This window comes from Lissotriton vulgaris, chromosome 5, assembly GCF_964263255.1.
Source record: "Lissotriton vulgaris chromosome 5, aLisVul1.2, whole genome shotgun sequence".
Classification (NCBI taxonomy): domain Eukaryota; kingdom Metazoa; phylum Chordata; class Amphibia; order Caudata; family Salamandridae; genus Lissotriton; species Lissotriton vulgaris.
In genome coordinates, this window is record NC_141693.1 from 759403292 (window position 1) to 759425834 (window position 22543).

The following is a 22543-nucleotide window of genomic DNA, read 5'->3' on the forward strand; positions in this document are numbered from 1 at the left end:
GTCTTTGGGCCCTGGGTAATATCTGAGGCACTGTTATGGTTATAACTTTAGAATCTGGAGGCTCCCCCAGCTTCTAGATATGGTAAATTTAGTTGTTTGTGGAAATGTTTATTCTATTATAAATGGGGCTATACCCCCTGAATGAACATATTAACATGCTTTACCCATACTCAATAAAATTGAAGAATGCCGGGGGAGTAGGGGCAGGTCCTACAAGGTTCAGAGGCTTAGAAAGGATTTTGTCAGAAGTTCCTTATTGGTAATTGTCTTTCTCTTTGGTACAAATTGGGGTGTTGGTGGGTGAGTCTCCTTATGTTGCTTTGTTCAAAGTATTGTTTTGTCAATTGGTTTATTGGATTATAATTTGGGTGCATACCTTCAAAATATGCTTTAAAAATATTCAGTACATTTTAGAATTTTGGAATTGTCGGGGGACAGGGGTAGGATCACGGTGGCCGGGCCACCCAGGGTGTAAAGTCATGACACCCAGGAAGGTAGATGGGAGGGTTGTAATGTGGATAGCGTTGGTTGCAGGGGTTTTTCCACAATTTAGCTTAATCTGCCTCTGTAACATAAAGGGAGTTAACATCTTAATTTAACATTTCTTCAAATGCTTCTATAGTGGAATATCACACCAACCATATCATAAGAGTATGGCTTTCAGAAAACAATGTTAAACAGTTAACCACTGGACACAATGTTTAAAATGTCATTTCCATTTCAGTTGCCTCTGATATAGTACTTGAGGGATGGAGTGTGAAGTAAGGGGATCCTACTGTTTAAGCACTGATTGGGTTATTGTGAGCAAGTCTCTTGCGTGTTTGATAAATCAGCTGTCTTAATACATGGCTATGGGATAATTTATAATATTGTGCAAACAAATGTGATCATGCTACATGACAAATGGTTAAAGCGATTCCAATAGTGGGGAGTACATGGTTTATGGCCGTGACAGTGTGGGCATGATGACCTAAGAAAGAGAACAATTTTACAGGAAATTCTGATGCAAAAGACCTAGTAATAACTACATTGATTGCCCAAATTGTTAGCATCTCCATAGTTTACCGCCAAGTAGATTCTGGTTGAAGCAGAGAAGTCCGATCACAACAATCCCCAGTGAGATTTCTTCTAATTCTTCCAGTGCTGTAGCAAAAGCGAAATTAAGCCGACAGCATAGAAGGAAAGAGACAAATGTGCCATCATCCATGGACCACTTGTTTGTAAAGATCCAAGACTTGCCTAACTCAATGTATATACAAATCTAAATGTATATATGTTTGTGTTTTAATATGTGGCATTTGTACAGCATGAACCCAATCAGAATGTAGTCGAATGCTGTAGATGGTCATAGACATAGATACTATTAAAGAGCGTACCAAGATGGAGTGGCCCTGGTTTCTGACAGCACAGGTGCACTATTTATTGTATTATGATATTGTGTTGATTAAAACGGTGTGTCTTTAGCTCCTTCCGAAATTGGAACAGAGTTGGTGCAGTCCTCATTTCTAGGGGGATATCATTCCAGATCCTGGGTGCATAGATTTAAACAGACTGTTGTATTTTCCTTTCTTTCACTTCTTCGTCTCTAGTCTGATGTTGTACTGACTAAAGGCACGCTGAGAGTGATCAAAGATGCTGAGTTTATTAGCTAGATAGGAGGGTGAAGATTTACAATCAAGGACCTGAAATTAACTCTAATTTCTGTGAACTCCGGTTTAGATGATTTTACCATGCCATTGCAGACGTCACTTTGGAGGCCGGGAGTGGGACAGACATTGGAAGAGGGTGATGTAATAAAGGAGAAATGGAAATTGTTTACAAATCAATCTGGACACATTCACCTGTAGCCTTCTCCGACGTGACACTTAACTGCATGGAGTTAGTTTACAGTCAAGATTACACTCGTTTTGATAAAATGCCTGGCATTTATGACCTCAGCTCCTGATAAGCACACATTCCCAGCCCTGCCAAGGGCCATATAAAAATCGTATATTCTCATCCAACTGGGCGAGGTGCAGCAGGGGTGTGGCCTAGTTCCTCTCGCCACTGAGAAATAATTAACTCTTTGTCCACAGAATATTTATTGGCTGGTAACAGGTTTACACGCCTGTTTCACGGATTAATGGTTCACCAAATAAGTGCTGGATAAGGCTTATAAGTGGCGGTGATCTGGAAAGAGTGCATTAAGAGCTTGGGGAAGAGCAGCATACCAACATTAAATATTCCCAGAACAAGCAAAAGAATTTGGTGGAAATAAAACAGATCAAGGAAAGGAAAATAATATTTCACTCCCACAAAAAAGGACAAACTTTCATCTACCATGAAATACTTTCTCCTGTTGGTGTTCCCTGCATGTCTGATGATGATGATGATGCAAACTTGTCAGGCAGTCTATGTCAAGGTAAGTTCATTAAAAATTTCTCAAGGTGAATTAAACTATAAAAGGCTCATCTACAAGCCCCTTACGCCGCCATGCGTGTCTTTTAATATGGGAAAAAGTGTAGTACCGGTGGCGCAGGGGGCTTGTATATAAGCCCCCAAATGTGCAATCTGAGATACCTGTACATTTATTTTACATTTATTAGGCGCTTTTTGTATTTGTGAAAAGGTTCTTTTAATAGTAATGAATTTTTTTTTTTTCTCAAATAATGCTTCGATCCACAGTCATGCAGTTTCTGATTTCTGTAACTGATCATCTGTAAATTGAAATGTAATGGTATTTAAAACACCAATTACTTCCAAGTGAGTTTTAGCGCTTGCAAGATTGTAGAAATATTTAGAAACACGTTGCAAACTACATGAACAATTTCAGGTGTCCTACACTGAGTCAAGTGGAAACATGAAAAGTTATATCCGATGAGATAATTGTCTGCCAACCAAAATAAGCATGAAGCTGAAGACAAGATCCTATAATTGGGGAAAGGGTAGTTACATCATAAAGGCATCTTAAGATACTTTTGAGAGCACTACAGATTGTTTTTTTATAAAAGTAATCTAAAGGTTTTACTTTCGAAAGGGAAAACCTAAACTGTTCGATTTCTCCCAAGGCATTTGTTGGTGACGATTATTGACAGGCAGATGGTGCGACATCATATCGAGTTACTTGAGAAAGACTACACAGCATTCTGACTGGCTGATGGAGCACTATTATGTCTCACGTGCAGAATGTATACTTTTTCTGCCTGGTAATGCCCAGTGTGAATTACCTGATTGGCCCGCACAGACCACACCTTCCAATTCATGTACGTTTGATACGTGATGGAGCTGGACCACTTAACGTGGGCCATTTGAAGTGAACCGTCCTCATCAGAAACAGGCCCTCTGATCACCTGGTATCTAGAGCCACAGACCCAGGAGTGAATAATCTTGGTGTGGGACCAGAACCCAGCGCCTCGGTTTCAGAACCCTATGGAAGGCAAATCTCTTTAGACTAGGATCTTATTTAATACCTTCACTGCTGACGCTGGCTGTGGTGAAGGAATACTGAGTAAGGGTGTCTTCACTTCCATCTGGTTGCACTTAAAGCTTCGTCGATCCTTTGTTCAGTTCGCATGCACTTTGCTGACACACTTATGCAGAGGTTGAAAGGCAGCAAATGGTTCTCTATCAAACTTGACAATAAATAAACTCGAGCTGATTTGGCTTAGGGGCTCGAACTGCTGAACATAGGAACCTTGTTCAAATCCTGCCCTTCACTCAACATCTTTTGATTGTGGCCAAATCACTCATTTGTCTATCGCCTAAATAAGGTGTCATGTAATGCTCTCCCGCCAAGTTTGCTCTATATGAAACTGTAAAAAAAATTGATTTCACAACTCGAGGATTTGTAAAGTTAGTAATTTGAAAGCATTTGTGTGGATTTCGAAGATGTGCATAATCTTTTCAACTTAAATATTGGATGGCAGTATGCCAGAAATAACTTGGCCTTAAGTCAATTAGATGGTCTTCCTCTTTCAGGTTAACATTGATCCATAGAACTCTAGTTTGTACTTTTTGAAGATTTTATCAAAATCATGATGAGTGGGGCGTGTTAGAGCAATCTATACACAAGAGTTTATGTAAAAGAGTTGTAAACGATTCCTTATTTGATTTACATTCAAATGGAGTTATTTCGAAAGATAAAATGCCCCAAAACTATAGAATAAACAATATGCATTTCATATTTCACAAAAAGACTTACATTTCAAATATAGCATCAAAATCTACAAAACAAAGTGCAGGCAAAACAGTCAAAATAAGCCTGTTTTCTGGTACAAATTTGGGTAACATTGGGTCATTGTGCAGTTGCAGGTTTGGCTATCTTTTTCTTCTTTGGCCTTTCTTTGGTTTGTATTATACAGATGATGCACTAGTTCAAAGGTTATAGGGATTCCCAAATCTGAATCAAGCATAGAGCTCGCAGGGTAAGTTAATTTGTTGGAACCTTGGTAGTGAGCATTCGCTGGATCTGTACAGGATCACCATATTGCATACATTGTATCACATTACAATAATAACACATTCACCAACATCGACCTACCCACTACATTGCGGATAAGTCTAGATAAGTAGATGCTGAGTTAAAAATAGTAAGTATATTCTTACATTACTATATACTATAGATGTTAGGTCGAAGTAGTTGATACTATATTATTATTGATCCAAATTATTAACCTTGATATGGTGACGTACAAATACCTGATCCATTAAGCCATCTTTGAAGGCACTGTGGTGAGGGTGAAGTTATTTAACCCCTTCCAACGCTCATGACGAGCTCAGCTCGTCATGAGGCACAGTTGAGCTGTGCTGATGACGAGCTGAGCTCGTCATGACACCAGCAAAATGGCAATTTCCAGCACAGGGCAAAAATAACCACAGCAGCGATGTGGTTAAGGTTTCGTAAACTTACTTATACGTCTTTAGGTCTGAAATTGTAATACATATAATTTTTTTAGTAGCAGATACAAACGTAGTGATATTGTGCGGTAGACCAAGCACTTGCTTAAGAAGCATATTTTCCTTAGCAACGTATGTATTATATATAAGGATACCCCCAAAGCAATACCATTTTAGAAATCAATTCTTCAATGCCCTCCAACATCCCTCAAGAGAGCATTAGAGCAATTTTGCAATCAGTTGGGTCTGAACACAAGGATTAGTGAAATAATAACTAAAGTCTTGCTTTGCACAAAACGACTTGTGAGATTGGTATTTACTTTCCCAATCATATGATACACAATGGAATCTACTTATCAGACACAAAAAATACATTGGGCAGGTGAGTACATAACACAGTCTCATGTTGAATATGGTAAGGAGATGGCTGGTTATCACATATTCAGATTCAATTAAATGGGATATATATATATATATATATATATATATATATATATATATATATATATATATATATATATATATATGTATGTATGTATGTATGTATATATATATATATATATATATATATATATATATATATATATATATATATATATATATATATATACATATATATATATATATATATATATATATATATATATATATATATATATATATATATATATATATATATATATATATCAAAGTAGCCACCTAACTATGTACAGACTGGAACCAGGCTGGAACGTAACTGGCCGTATGGTGTGAGCTTTTTTATAGTGCCACATAATTATAGGAGGGGCTAAAAGTACAAATGTCGGCAACTTCGTTTTTGCAGGGAGTCCGGTCGACATTGTTAACACTGCACTTCATAAGTGTAAAATATAAATAAATGAATGAATGAATAAATAAGTAAACAAATACATACAACAAAATGTGCATGCTAATTAGGCGGTGGCCCCATGGCTAAAATTATTGGGAGGTAAATCATGAATTCAATAATGAAATATTAAGGCAAAAAGGGCATTTCAAGAGTTAGTCTATTTTTCAATACTTTATTCTAAAGACTGAGGTCTTGAACAAAGCTGGAGATAATGACATGTCTTAAAATTATAATTCCTGGTCAGGGCTTTGATTGCATGATTGCCTCTCCGCCCTCAGCAGGGTAGATGTGGAGGAAAACCATAAACAGTAACTACATTCAAGGTCAGCGCTGGCAACAGAGATGCAACAGTAATCCAAAGCAAAGCTGAAGATGTGGACCAGTGCCTAAATACACATCGACCACGTTCTCACTGTTTGCGATGTGGTGGCACACCTTTAACTAGGTTTGCCCTGGGCAGTAATAAATTCACCTCCCTCTGAGTAGGTGCAAGCTAGCAGATTCTGCATGCACTGCAAAGAGAGCATGAGAGACAGACGGATGTGGAGAAACGTCCGCCATGTCTCACTGGAAGTGGTCTGACGTCTGTTTAAATCAGGGGTAATGGCATCCTTATACCAGACTACAGGGCAGGGACAGAACGGAGGCCCCTAAGGACTCTGCGGTGCAGAGGTGCACAATCCCACGAGGCCCACATGCAATTGAATATCTATGCATTTGTATGAGGTATGGGCTTCTCAGGTGCCCCTCGCCACATTCTGTATGGGCCGCATCATTTAAAATGTATATGTAAATGTAGAGCGCACAACTACCCGGAGGCATCTCGGCGCTTGTACGAATACCGCCGAGGAACCCTTCCTGGCTTTTCCCTGTGAAGTGTCCACTCCTGGGCACCCCCAAGGTGGAGACCAGGCATCCTAGCATTGTTGGGGCCGCTGTGGAGATTAAGAAAGCTATTGCCCAGAGTTGCAGAATGGGACTCCATGATTGGAATAGGCACCGAGGCAAGAATTATCAGGTCCGAGGAAATTGAGCCCAAGACCTGCCGAGGCAGGAATTGAACCCTGGTCCCGGGCCAAACTTCTGCATAAGGGTCTGCTGCTCTAACCACTTCTCCACTGTTTACTGTTATGCCATTGCTCCAGTGGGATGTCTAGAGAGTCTCCCTGAACCCAATGCTCCCCTCCGATTGTGGTGTCCTGGGGAGGACTGACTTGTGATTCCCTCTATATGACACAGTCAGTGCAACTCCTGACTGCTTCTTTACCTCTTCACCCACATCTGTTATATAGTACTAAGAGAAAATGTTTCTTAATTTGCATGGGGCACCATGTGTTTTGTGTTAAATGAGGTACTGCAAAAATGCCTTTGGCCTTTCTATAATAGAAAAGTGCCTATGGGGAACAAGAGACGGGTTCAAATAGGTGCAAACGCTACTTTGCCTCCATGGAACTCCCAGCTTGCAGGGCTAAGAACTTTGGGAAACATGATTAGTTTATCAGTTTCTCCATGTAAACACAGCTTTTGTTACCTAGCTAGCTGCTTTCAGATATAAAACCAGTTGACAGTAGGCAATGCTTTTGTTTCACCATCAATATTTTACATTTTGGGATGGTGGCGGGTCTGCCATCCTACCCCATGGAATGCCTGAAAGATGTACTTCATTAACCTGGCAGAAGACCAACCGCCATATTTAGAGATCTCTGCTAAATTGGCAAAGATCTTTGTTGCCGCGGCTGACTACTGTGGCGGTGGCTCCAAGGAGGGTAACTTCTTTATAGCGCCCAATCAGCTAAATGCTTTCCAAAAACAGACTCCAAAAAAAGAGGTTGAAATTGAGGCAAAAGACAAATGGCCATGACCTTCTGGCAGTTTTCTCTCTTTATGGAAGGTATTTGTGAATGCTAACTGTAACACTATTTGCAATTCGGTTACAAATCTAGACTTGGAATCAATCGCGATTTTGAGCCCTATTGCGGATTACAGCTGATAAACAAATTGTGCTCCCAGCACTTTTCGTTATGAAAAAAAAATGCTACTAATACCTGGCAAAATTTGTAATATATATATTTTTAAAAAAAATATGTTTGCATTTCAGAAGGCGGTAACCATGTAGTGTTACCAGTTTGTACCCTACTTACAGTACTCAGAATCTAGAGATAATACTGCACCCGATAAATGCTGCAGTGTGCAGAATCATTGTTTAGTAGACAGAACTCCAGCCCAACCTTCGGAAACCCTTCTTCATATTAGAAGAATTGCTATCAAAACATTTCATCTATCCAATTGAAAGTGTTATGCTAAGCCAGATTTATAGAGACCCCCTCCAGGGAGCTGATTAAATAACATTGCCGTTGATATCGAGAGATAAGAAATGTTGTAAAGGTCATAGTCTAGTGACTCAAAGCATGTCTGAAAAGTACTCTCACTATCTCACTATATTGATCAGGCCCCCCCCATGACTAGCGGAGGGGCGCCCTTAGTTGCGCCACGGGACCGAGCCGAGCTCCCTGTGGGCTATAGAGGTGGGGGACTGCAGGTGACGTATGGGCAGGGATGGACCCTGTGACGAAAAGGAAACCAAATCCTATGGGGGCTTTTTAAGAGGGTACGTCCTGCGTCTCTTCCTCTTTGTCTCCCAGGACCCTCTAGAGGTAGCGTCAGGAGTGTCAACAACCCCCCACCCACGCGGCAGGATAGCGTGTCTAGTGATAGAGCGCTGACAGTTAGCAACAAAGGGGCAGACACAACAATGGTGGTTCAGTGCCTGGAGGGGCCCCCAGGAGGGGTAAAATTGCAGTGTGCTTTAGGTTGGTGGGGAGGAAGGACTGGCCTAACTGTGGTCCTCGACTCTACTGCCCTAACCTGTCACTTATGGACTGATGTCAACCTTGGGAGGCTGCCTGTCTTCAGGTATCCCGGTGGGCCGGTGGGCTATGCGGTGCCCTGGATTTCAAGATGTAATTTTCAACAATTTGTAATTGTTTGCTGTAGCGCATTGGGGCCTGACGGCGCAATGTGCACAGTGGAGCGTTCAAGTGTATGGTCAACTTGATACAATGATTATCTGTAAAGTGATTCTTAATTCCTTACTGCCTTAACATGATACTGACGTGAGAGTGTGATGACATGTATAATCCTATATATATATATCCAAATAGGATACGGAGTGTGATGCTATGTGTAATCATCTATATATAGATATATCCAAGTAGGATAATGGTACTCTCCTAGTAGATGGAGAAGAATTCTCATGTTTCGATTTGAATAAAATCTACGCATTGGACACTAATAACTGGTCTGGTGATTCCTTGGTCTTAGTCCTGTTTGGGCATGACGGGAGCCAGCCCGTGCGGTGAAGGATGATGGAAAGTGGAGCTAGGTGGAGAGAGAGAGTGTCATGTTGTGCGCACACTATGTAATTGCTGGCTGACTTTTTCTTAGAGATGTGGTTACCTATATTGTTCCACATGACTAGTTCAATCCAATCTTGTATTTTCATGAAAAATACATGCAAAATATATAGGGGTGCATTTGAGAGGTGTACAATAATTTATAGATGATAACAATTGTGACCACCCAAACACAACTTGGACTGACCTAAATATAGTTCTCAGAGCCCACCAACATCACCTTCTACCAATGGTTAATAAGCTCATGTACCAACCCAGTGGATGAAAAGCAAGTAAAATAGCTTAGACTGCATGAAACCATTTTAGGAAGACCTCCAGCCACACCCATTTTAAAAAAAAAAATGACCTATCTACAATCAAGCACATCAACCATAAAGAGTTAGATGATTACAAATACACTGATGGCAACTACTTACAACTCATTAACCAATCCAGACTTCAGTCTGCAATGCAACCCTTCACACCTAGGCTCTGATCAAGGTGCAAGGCCAAATACGTTGTATGCATTTTGGTTATTCACTGAAATGATGCAGCAATAATGGGAAACTAAAGTTGTTTGCTATAAAGGAACTCCTGGCTTCTCTGGCAGGTCTCTTTGAGAGCCTGTCAGTGCAGCACAGGCTCCATGCTCAGATGGAGTGCAAAGAGAACATTTTTGAGTGGGGAAGAGAAGGGAAAGCACAGAGTGTGGTATGGATGCATGGCAAATCGCCAGATATTTTGTTTTTCATTTGGGACAGGGTGGGGAGGCCATGGGATGTATGGCTTCTCCGTGATTCCTCTGCCACTGAGAAGCAGTGGAAAGCAAAGGCAGAGAATTTTGTGGGACATAAGTAACATTAAATTTGTCAAAATTGAATGAAAGGGAAATTTCTCACTTCGGAGTTCTGAATTCCATCATATACTACCCAAGCTTCACTGTCTATTTGATGCCACTTAATGTTAAACATCCTCATTATTCACTGTTACCCATTACTATTCATAACAACGCGATTGCTACTAAAGATAGAGAGGAAGATGTTGGTTCCTCTCCAGAAACAGTTCAACTTCAGCCCAAATGTGCAATATATTTAATAAATTCACTGTAAAGTAAGGTATCCAATAAGGCCTTATTTTCCATCATTATTTTTTTACTGAGGAAGAATGTTAAATGACATTTTGGATAAGGTAAGGAGAGATCAAAACATTCCAGCATTTTACAAAATACAAAGAAAGCAATAAGTTCCGTTCTATGCCATGACCTGTTTGTTTAAGCTCTAAGGCTGAAGCATTTAAACCACTGGTACATAATGTAGTAGTTTTCAGCAAGCTCGCTGCATACAGCTTCTGTTATGTATATTTGTAAAGTGTACTATCATCCATGACGGTATCCTTGAGCTAAGCATGTGTGTTTCCACCACTTCCTGATGTAGGTTAGTTAATCGAAAAGTCATATCTTCTGCTTCTTGCAGAATTCAAGAAGAGAGGAGGCTCTTATATGAAGTGATAGGCCATTCTATACTTTAGGAGTTATGTAAGAGAATACTCATCCTCATGCTCTGGTCTGTGTATGCATGGGATATATGGGAGTTGGAGTCCAGCAGAGAAAAAGTGTGGGTAGTTGGTGGAAGATGTGACTGTTCAGATAGATGGGGCCTTAGTTGTGTAGTGCCTTGTATGTGCATCTTTAGAGTTTGAAACATGCATGTTTGTGTATCGGGAGCCAGTGGTTGTCCCTGAGGTGGGGCCTCAAAGTGAATTCTCTGTAGGAGGTTCTCCACTGAGTCTGTCCACCGAGTTCTGGATGGTTTGTATTCTTCTGGTGAGTTGTTTGGTAATCCCATTGTAGAGGGTGTTTCTGTGGTCCAACTTGCTGATGACTAGAGCATGAGTGACGTTAAATCTGGAGTTACTTGAGAGCTATTTGAAGATCTTCCTCAGCATCCTCAAGGTGCGTAAGCATGATGCAGTGACGACATTTACTTGTGCGGTAATACCCAGCTTGCTGTTAATGATGTTTATGTTGGTGCAGATTGTGAGTCTGAGTTTGTCTGGCCACCAGCTAGAGTCCCATAACAAAGTGTTTTTGATGAAGATAACTATTTTTGTCTTGTTAGTGTTTCACACAGTTGGCTTTCTTCCAGTTAGTGACTTTTGTCATTCTGGCGGTAAATGTGTTTATTGTATTGTGGATCTTATCCCAGAGGGAGAGTATGAGTTGTATACAGGGGCATTGTGAATCCCCTACTTTGGCAGCTACAGCGGGTTGGTGTTCTTTAGTGCCTCTTCTGCCTGCAACTCAGCAGACACACTATCATCATTAAAGATGAAATACAGTGTCAATAGAAGAGCAAGCAGGAGCAGGGAAATAAGAAAGCTGGTAAACAGAACAAGAAAAGAAAGAAGGAATATTGGAAAGAAGGGTGAATATAAGGAAGTATTGATGAATGAGCAGGTGGAAGAATGAGCATGCGGATAAATGAGTAGTAAAATGATGAGTGAATAATAGCCGGATAGACAGGTGAAAGGATGACAAAAAAAGCAATCAGTGAATGGATAAGTGAGTAAATGGATAGGTAGATGGACAGGTGAAAGGATGGCAGAGTAAAGGGATGGATAGACAAGTGAAAAGATTGCAGAGTAAAAAGATGGGTGGATAGGTGGCTGGACAGATGAAGGGAAGGCAGAGAAAAAGGATGGATGGATGAGTGGGTGAAAAGATGAGTGAATAGATGGCAGAGTGGATGAATGGTGGCAGAGCTGATGAATGGATTGGAGGATGTCAGAGTGGATGGATGGATGGATGATGGATAAATAGAGGACAGGACAGACAGCTGGATGGTTGGTTGGATGGATGGCAGAGGGGATAGATGGATGGTTAGATGATGGATACGTGAGAAGTGGATTGGTGGATGGCAGACTAACTGGATGGATAGCTGAAAGAGTTGATTGATGAAATGACAGAGTGGGTGAATGCAGAGTGGATAGGTGGATGGATGGATAGATGGATGGATGGTAGAGTGGAGGGATGGATGACAGAGTGGATGTATGGCAGAGTGCATAGATGACAGAGTGTAGGGATAGATGGATGGCAGAGTGTCTAGATGATGGTTTAAAAAGTGGATGGAAGTGTGGAGAGCAGAGTGGATGGATGGATGTCAAAGTAGATAGATGGCAGAATGGATGGTTCGATGGGTGGCACAATGGATGGATGAATAGGAGAGTGGACAAATGGAAGGCAGAGTGGAAGAGTAAATGGGTGGATGAATGGATGGATAGGTGGATGGATGGATGAATGGCAGATTGGATGGCTAGATGGATAGCAGAGTGGATGGGTAGATGGCCGAAAAGATAGATGGGTGGCTTGTTGGATGTATGTCAGAGTGGATAAGTGGTTGGATTGCAGAGTAGATGGATGAATAGATGGCAGAGTGGATTGGTGGATGGGTGGTAGAGTGGAGGGATGGATGGCAGAGTGGGTGTATGGATGGATGGCAGAGTGGAGGGATGGATAGATGGCAGAGTGTCTAGAGAGATGGTTCACAGAGTGGATGAAAGTGTGGAGAGCAGAGTGGATGGATGGATGACAAAGTAGATAGATGGCAGAATGGATGGTTTGATTGGTGGTGCGGTGGATGGATGAATGGCTGAGGGGAAAATGGATGGCAGAGTGAAAGATTATATATATGGGAGAGTAAAGGGATGAACGATACAAGGAAGCTGTTCTAGGGAGGATTCAGTTCACTTGCTTCACTTACTTAGTGGCATCAACAGGTTAGTGCAAATGGGGAGCTATTTTAATGTTCTGGCTATTCTCTTGGTTGTATGTTGTCGGTGTAGGAGAGGATGCTGATGTTGAGTGTGCGGATTATGTGCCTGGAGGGGTCAGGTACGCATTGAAGAAGCTGAGCAAATACTGTAAAATACAAAGGAAGCCCTATATGTCATCAGCAGACCGCTTCTGATTGCATGCATACAGGGCCTGAATTACAACAAAGTATTACATTTGAACACATACCAGTACTGCTATGATCGAGTGCAGAAGTCATACTTTTTGCAGTATGCAACACTGTGTGTAGGACACACCAGCCGCAGGTTTCTAAGGGTAACAATGACAATATTATGTGGATTTATACACAGTGGCATTCCACAGAGCGCAATTGTACACACAGTACAATACCGCATTGGGGGAAGGCAGCCACGATGCCCAATTGCACGTTTTTCATTTTTTCATATGGGAACATGTTTTCCTATGAAGAAACTCCTTTACCTGCACCTTTCTGAGTTGGGGGTGTTCCATCTCTCTTTCCACCCTGAAATTTATATTTAGCCCTTTGCTGGCGTAACTCTCCCGTCATTTACTCCTGCTCAGTAGCCTTTCGGGTTTACCTGGTGGGCATCAGCCGAGGCAGTTTCAGTTGTAAGGGTACATTTACGACTGAAGAGGACTTTCAGAATCAGGCCCCGAGTACAGGTGCTAACTCTTTTTCTTTCCTGCCAGGGAATGATAATTTCATTTTCCCCTATGTGAGTGATAGGCTCAGTAAAGGACACTGAAAGCTAATGATTGTATAAAAAGAAAGACAAACATCAAAAGCCAATGTGGTTTAATGAAGGAAACACGTGCAGGAGTGCGTAATTGCTTCTAATACTTTGAAATTGTTCACTCGCCACGTTCAATTGGCCGCCTACTGTTAAATATCAGCTTTCTTTGAAAGTTGACATTCACCCCTTTTACAAGTGACGGTGCCCGTTAATTACAGCTTTACAGAGCACAGGAGAAAGAGATGGTAAAAGTGCCCTAGCATCTTTCATTCTCTTCTGACTCCCCGGTCATTCTTTTACGAAAGAGTTTCACAAATGTCAACAATACCATTTACCAGATGCCTTTAGGAGTAACAAGCTTAGATACAAAGGCATTCTGGAGTACCTAAAGTACTATCACTTGTCGCTTTTTACATACCCTTACCTGCCTATCTGAAGGGGCCCCAAAATATCTAAAATAGAATAAAATAGATATATTAATGCCCTCTTTGCACTTTACTAATAGGGACGTGGACGTCGCTGAGATGATTCACAGAAGCGTGTAAAGGCAATTAAATGGATTCAGTATAAAAGTTTCTTTAAAAAAGAAGCAGTTTAAGATACTTCTTGAACATTGTTCAACAAACAGTGGAGTCCTGGAACAATCTTTTTTTTTTCTTCCCCACAATATTTTTTACTTCAAACCATGGTTGCTTGCCCCAGCGACTTACTTTAGGTCTAAAGGAAACAACAGAACATATGAAAATAAAAAGCAACATAAGATAAAAATGGAGAAAAAAAAACAGTCAAAACACAGCGCAACACAACAGCAACATTAGAACACAACAAAATCTCATTGTAACAAAGGAGCACATATCCACAACAGTACAAAAGACAACAGAACACATCACCACCAGAACAAAATGCCACACGACAAATATGCACAAATATTGTTGTCACGCATTCACAATTCCAGAATCCTGTTTCTATAATATGGTTGTTAAGGTGTTATCAGCACGCTCTACCTTAACTTACCACCAACCACAAGAAATGGCACGAGCCAGAATGTTTTGTGATCTGGCCCTAATGTCAAATCTTGAGATGACCTGTGGATCTCTCTCTCATAGGGACCTTTGTTTGTGTTTTTACTTGGACTAGAGTGACCTGCCAATACTGGCAGGCTGCATTTTCTTTTCTGTTTTCTGTTGATTATAATGATCGCTTGTTTCCAGAAAGGTGTTATTTGCTTTCATGTGTGTGGGCTAGCGGATGAAACCAGCATGTTATTTGATGTTTCACATTTAATCATTCCTTTAAAATGTCATTGCGCCATCAAAGAGAAGCCCATGCTGGGCAAAATAACCACTGCGTGAAGGGCAGAGACAATGAGACCCTGTCGGCCACCGTACCATGAAACCAGAAAGAAAGTCAGTCTATAAAGGCTCTCCTGATGCGTGTTTCATGGCCTACGAAATGGATGAATGTTAATAAATGAAGGTTTATATACACAAAATGTAGCTTTTTCGTTCTTTTTTTTTAACATGCTCCGGAAGCATAGTTGGACATTCTCTCACCTTAATTTTATATGCAGGTAGAATTAAACCATATTTCCTGAGATCTAAGACAGACGTTTAATTCGTTATTTTTGCATTATGGTACGGGGGCGTAACGTTCAATGGTGAGTCTGATGCCAACAGCCAGGGGCCCATTTACTTGCCTATATCTTGGCCATTGGTGCCCATAATATGACACATATTTGGTACTCACAAAAACAGAGTGCCTCTCTGTTAATTTTGTATTTTGAATGTGATCAGTATATAAGAGGGTGCTCATTTTTGTTCAGCTTACCACGTTGGTGTCCGGTGAAGCAGACACTACTTTCTCTTAAAGCAAGTGTTAATTGCATCACAAGATTTATGAAACTGTGAGCCGATTGGCTGTTCACTGGATTGTGAAAGTAGCTTGTCTCATTCATTCAAGTGTTTGCACTGGGGTACAGATTCTCAAACAAATTTGGAAATCTGCATTGTAGGTTTACCACTTCACATGGATGCACATTTTGGAACTGTAAGACGGCACAAGTGTTTATAGAGGTACACTTTGAAACCTTGCAAACCTATAAACATCACTGGTTTTCAGATCTATTCTTGGAAAACGTTTGTATATTAGTTTCTAGCATTATTGCTAAAGTCTTTCTGCATTCACAATTGTGCATATGAGAACATTCTTTTAAAAGAGCAGGGCCCAAGTCCTAAAACAAGAAGTGGGGGGACTCACCAAGTTAGACAGTATGCAACTGACATCATAGCTCATGCCATCACAGCTCATAACGTCACAGCATGTGACATCACACATGGCATCACTGGAAGTGGCCTCACTGGAAGTGACATCACAAAAAGTGAAACCAGATATTAAAACCCCTCTACATATGTTTATCAGGTATATCATGAGTACATTTAAGCGCAGTATGAGATTTAAGAAATGAGATTTTGCGTTGGGGTTTGTTTCACAAAAGTGGCGTAACCCTACCCAGACGCAAAATCTGGGCCTCAACTAATACATTTATGCTTTTTTAAAACCCTACCACAATTGGCAACAAGGAGAAGCATGGTAGTAGATCTGTTCTGCTTAATTGGTTGCAAATTCTGCATTTTAAAATATTTCGCGGGGCACATGCAGCAGAGATCTTTGTGTGCCCAATACATCTCATGCAGTAGTAATAATGGGAAGATAATTCTGGATAATAAAGCTTGTGATGGAGAGATCTGTGTTCTGTATAATCACAGATTTGAATCAAAGTAGTATTAAAGGTTTATGCATCTCCTGTAAAGCACATAATGTAACAAGCAGATGACAGATGTTTATTTTATAAAGATAGGAAAGTGGTTTAATGCTTTCAAAACAGAGAACCTTTTGTTACTTGCAGTTCAAAAATTGTAATTCTTCTAATATAGCACTGTGAGATATGGGCATGTGACTCCTACACCTTGTAAATCTCACTATGTGATGTAAGACATCTTGTACATTGATTTACACACTTACATGATTTATTGTCAATGTATAATGTGTATGTTACGTAAAGCGCTCTCACACCTGCATTGGGATGAGTAGCGCTGTAAAAGAAATAAAATAGTGCTATTTAAATTGATTTTTGTTTAAATACTGGGACAGACCAACACAAATAACATTCTTACAGTGCATGCACTTACATACAGGGACAAAAAAGGCCTCTTCCAAGTACCTGTGAAGTGATAACAGGCTGTGTGCTTTTGTTTCACCTCCGTTGCATTTGCATTTAAGTGTAAGGTTCCAGATCGCGTCCAAGTCAAGCTGTTCAATCAAAAAGAGACCCGACTGCCCCTTAAATTTGGCCTATATATTTGACTCAGCTGGAGGTGCAAATAAAAAAGCCTTCATGTCGCTGCTGGGAATGGAAAGCAGACAATGTGCATGCGCTGGTGAACTTGCCCTGGTTTCTGAGAGTTACACCCAGACAACTTCAGCATATTTTTATTGGGCCCAACTTCTTGGCAGGGTGGAAGGCATCCATCCTGTGAAAATAGTGGGTGGACGCCGTATACCCACGTGTACCCCCGACTTGTTCTCTGTAAAAGAGTATAGTACCATTTTACCCCCACACCCTCGTGCCCCTGTTCCTCCCAGTAAAATATATTACCTTGTGGAGGAACCACTACCCCTACAACCTGTCAGCTAATTTTGTCGGTGGCTTCTGCCTGTTTCGACTGGAAAATATTTGTGCTTGCTCTTAACAGGAGTAAATCTCCAACAGTTTGCCGGTTGGTAATAATTAAAGGAAAACATTTGCGAATACCCATGGGCCTGCTCCTGCTTGGATGAAATGAACCCTCTCTTCCACTTCTTACAAGTAAATATTTGATTAAATCTATATATGGGCATTAAAATCACGTTTTATGATTTACAAAGGTGGTTTCACTCTGGTAAAATGGTTACTTGCACTTAGAAGCTCAACTTCCAAGGTTAAATACCTTTACTAACTGTGCTCCTGTGAATATGAGTACTTCGTTGAATTGTGTGACTCCACCGATATGGCATACATGGCTAAATCAATCTGCAACTTAACTAAATAGTGGAAGAACGGGCACCATGTTCAGCAGAGTTAGCGTATATCCGTGAATAATTAAATAACTTTCAAATAGCATTTTCTCTGTTAATTGTTCTTAGTGGGAAGAAAAGTCTTGCTAAATTCTGAGGTTGGCCGGAGGTCTGTAGCTGACAATGTGCCTAGGCTACTAAATGTCCATAGACCACCACGAGTGGATGTGATAATGAAATTAGGGGTAGTCATAAATTGTGTAATTTGATGTGGCAAAATTAAGCGAAATGACAGCAAAATTACTCGGAATTATGCACGGACATTTCCTAACACTTTGTGCTATTTTTTCAGCACAAAATGCACCCTCACATCTAAAATGGAGTCAAAGATGCATTGCATGTTAAGAAAATAGTGCTAAATGCAACAGAACATAAACAGCAGCAACCAGACGCTGCTCGGGCTCACAAATTTCATAGTCCCTGTGCTCCTGCAGAAATATGTTTTTTCTCAATTACTCATAATTACATGAACAGGTGTAATCTCATAACGTTGAGTAATATTGCAAGAAAAGAGTAACACAAAATTACTGAATTTACTCCAATCACTAAGGTGTAATTATATTTCACCGAGGCCTAATTGAAATTCTATTATTTATTTTCCTAATTGATTTAAGACCAGATCATTTTGGGAAGGACATGGCTTTTGTAGTTCGGACTGGACTGTTCCCATGGGGCACAGGGTCAGAGCTGATTTGCATATCGCCATTGTCTAACCCAGGGTGGTGTGGAGTGCAAAAAAACGATGGATTTGGGCCCAGATCTTTGGACTGGGGTGAATGTGTGACATTGATCCACATTCTGTCCATCACCTGTTTTGTTTGCAATCTCTATGCTAGGGCGGTGCTGATGAATGTACCCAATCTGTTTATTGGGGAACTCATAATAAGCGCCAGGACACTCTGGTAGTAACGGAGCGCGTTATAAAACAGCAAATAATAATAATAATAATAAATAATAATAATTTGACCAGATGACCTCACTATTACTCCGGTAAGTGGAATTTTCCCTGCTTGCTTTCTGTATCCATACCATCATTGCTTCGCCACTGCATTTGAGATTCAACAGCATTCTAGACTTTAAGTTGTGGGCATTGTAAGCAGTGCTGTAGGTTGAAATACCAGTTCACATAGACCAGGCAGTCGCTAGAACCAAACAGTGGGAATATGAACATGAACATGCTGTCCTTGGATGCAATCCAGCATGAATTGCCCTCTAAACCACCTCCATCCTACTGTGGGACAGGCAAGGTATATATGATTGGTGAGTGTCACATTAGAATGGGGGCTCAATCAGTTCTTGGTGTTGGTGGGAACATTTCTAAGTGTACACCCATCAATCCATCATTCAATCCATCAAGTACTATTAGTAAAGCACTACTTATTACCTCAGGGGGTATCTAGGCACTGTGCTGTAGGACTCAGAAGCAAGGGTGAGGTGCGAAGGTGGAGAGGGAGGGTGCTCCATGCTTTGGCGGTGAGGTGAGAGAATGAGTGTCCTCCGGTGCGGCTACAGAAGATGCGTGTTGTCTGTGTGAGTACGAGGTCTGCAGAGCACAGCTTTCCGGAAAATCATGCAGTGGTTCATGTAGTGTGGTCTGATGTTGTGGAGAGCTTTGTACACGTTGGTCAAGAGCTTGAAATGACATCTCTTGTGGATGGGGAGCCAGTGGAGGTTTTTGAAGTGTTGGGTGATGAGTGTTTCCTTGGGCAGGGTTCGGATGAGTCTGGCTGCTGTGTTTTGTATTAACTGGAGTCTTTGCATGGAACACTGTCAGCTTCCTTAGTATGCGTATTTGTTCAAAGCTATACTTCCTGTAATAATTTCTGTGTGCCCTTTACATTTGTATAAGCCATGCTGGTGAATGTTGAAGGTCAGCTAGTAGTTTAGATAAGAACACAGAGAGCCCCTCTTGGGATTTGAGGACTACAACTTAATGTCAAATACCACCCTGCTTAAATAAATGTGACTGCTGGGCTGTAAACAGGGTAGAATATTCCCTAAACCAGACCCAGATGTGCACTAACTATGAATCGAAATCTATGACAGAGTAGCCTTTTAACTGTCTTTAACTACTTGGCCACCATATCTACAATGTTTAAAATATTGTTTTCATTAAAGTTTACAATAATACACATATCATGACCAGTTAACACAGCATATCACCATGGTTCCATTATGGCACTTCTCTTCTTAAGCAACAACAATAACCATTTTGTCAGTATATTGTGCTTGGAAAAGCTCATCTTCTTCATCATGCACCTTTCCACAAATATAACACTTTCAATGCATTTGTTTACATAAACCATTATGTACTCCTTAGTATATTTACTGAACGCCTATGCGCAGAAAGGCTCAATACCCCCCTGTTAGGGCACACTGAACAACATTGCCAACTTAGATTATTCTGCCTGGTCGGGTACACCATTCTCGGCCCATGTTTCTTTACTTATAAGGTATGCTTGATTCGGGCCCCAGTAGTTTTTAGGCCGACTTTTAGGAGACAGTAGCTCGTTAAAAAAAAGCCCGACTGTGTGTGGCAATACAATAAATCTGTGTGCTAGTCCTCTAATCGTGGGATCGGGCCCTTCCCCCACCGCAGTGCCACAATCCTCTTGGCAAGCAGCAATCCAATTGTTCCTAGAGGCCTGTTGGGTTTTTTAATACCCAAGTCACATCCCAAAAGTGCTAATTTCGGATCTGGCTCTATGACTGTACCTGTGATAGCACTCAGTTCCTATTTAAGCCCAATATTCCTTTATTCTGGGACATAGCCAGGCCAAATGCAAGAATCCTGCCTTGCCCTCCCAGCACCTCTAGCATCGCATGTCTTCTCGCAGCTCATACCTGTGCTGTTTCTCAGGGGTGTAACAAACTTGATGTAGATATTTAAAGTGCATAAGCCTGTGTCATCCAATTAGGGAGATAGATTTAGTTTTAGCACCACAGTATTGCCAGTCTTTAGCATTTATGGGTTCCCCTAGATCACGCTGCCACTCTATCCGAACCTGCAACGTCATCGGTTTGCGTGCCTGTATACAATCTTGTGATTAGTTTACACAGTGTTTCTATCTATATCAGCGTTGGAGTGCCCCCACAAGCCCGTGGCTCCAGAAGTTCTTCCCATAGAAGCTCCTGCCATGTGGGTCTAACCCGGTGATAGTGGTACTTAGCCAGCATTGACATATTAGGGTGCCTCTTCTTAATCACATCCAAGCTGTCAAGCACCCCCTCAGTGAAGAAATCGCCCAACGTATTTATCCCCAAAGTGGCAGTGTCTTCTTTGCCCCGCCTTCCTGTCCCATCAGAAAACATAGACACCAGTGTAACGGAATGTGTGGAGAGTACAGCAGCGCTCTGTTCTGTCTACTCAGGAGTGCATGCCATGCGCGTGTTGTGGTTGCCAGGGTGTCAAAGATTCCCAGTTGTCAGGACGGATGGCGGAATAATGTCTTCTGTAAAGTGGATGGATTCGCTGCCTCCCGCTCCAGATGTAAGTGAGACGTGTCGTGTGGTCCGTGGATCCAGTAAGGAGCAAAAGTACTCTAGGCTGCCCTATAATACATTTCCAAGTCTGGGGCGTTTAGGCACCCCGAAATCTACGGAAAAGTTAGTGAATCGCATCTCACACTGCATTGTTTTCCTACCCAGGCCAACTTAACCAGTAATGTATGGAGGTGTTTGAACACAGTCTTTATAAGTGATATTGGAATGTTTTGAAAACTTACTGCTATGCGCCCTATCAGCAACAGTGGGAGCCTAATCCATCTGTCCACATCATCACTCAGTTTTTGTATTGCTGTCCCATAGTTTTCTAATAATTCCACTGATGGTTCTGTATGTACCCGAATCCCTAAATAACGCACTGACTCTGTTGTCCACACCAGCACTCAAGTTTTGGGGACTTTGTAACAGGAGTAACTGGGAAAATGATCGCTTTATTCCAATTTATTTTCAAGCCAGATAGTGGTCCGAACTGTTCCACCTCGTTGAGTACAGGGGTAAGATTGGTGTCTGTGTTATTTACGTACAATATGGTATCGTCTGCATAAGCTGATATAATTAGCCTGTAGCCCGGGAAACCTAATCCTTGGTGACTATGGTATTCGCATAAAGCTTCGGCCACCACTAGGGACAGTAGAGGGGATAGGTTGCACCTCTGCCTAGTGCCCCTCGAAACATCAAATGTGTTGGAGACCATCTCCCCAACATGCACTCGGGCAGTCGGTGCTGTGTATAGTGTGAAACCAGCCTCATAAAAATGTCCCCCATTCCTATTTTATGGAGTACTGCAAACATAAACCTCCACTCCACCCAGTCGAAGGCCTTCTCAGCATCTAAGAATCCCACTGCGGCCCTGACTTCTGGATTCAGACGCTACATGACTCTGAAAAATTTACGCAGATTGGAGGATAGGTTCCGGCTCGGGATGAAAACCTATCTACCCTGGACCTACAATTACTGGCAGTAGTGGCGCTATTCTAGTTGCCAGAATTTTTGCTTACATTTTTGCATCCACGTTTTCAACCATCTCCTCAAATGATGTTTTAAGATGCTGTGCTCACATTTTTGGAATGCCTTGTAAAATGCCACTGCCAGCCCGTTGGAGCCAGGTGCTTTTTCAGTTGGCATACTTTGTAATGCAGTTTAGATTTTGGCCAGTGTTTGGGGCACCATTAGGTGCTCCCTGTGCTCAGGGGCCAACCATGGCATTTTAGGGTGGGTCAGTTAGTCAGCAACTACGTCCTCAGAG

The 22543-nt window shown here is 41.4% G+C and overlaps 1 protein-coding gene across 1 annotated transcript in view; it reads left to right on the forward strand.

Annotated features, from left to right (window-relative positions):
* Nucleotides 1–2109: 2109 nt before the first annotated feature.
* The window catches only part of LOC147711518 (guanylin-like), a 30061-nt gene continuing 9627 nt past the window's right edge, over nucleotides 2110–22543 (forward strand). The window contains exon 1 of the mRNA XM_086920203.1: nucleotides 2110–2401. Within this exon, the coding sequence (XP_086776329.1) occupies nucleotides 2321–2401 (81 nt within the window). The 5' untranslated portion in view covers nucleotides 2110–2320. The remainder of the gene's footprint in view (nucleotides 2402–22543) is intronic.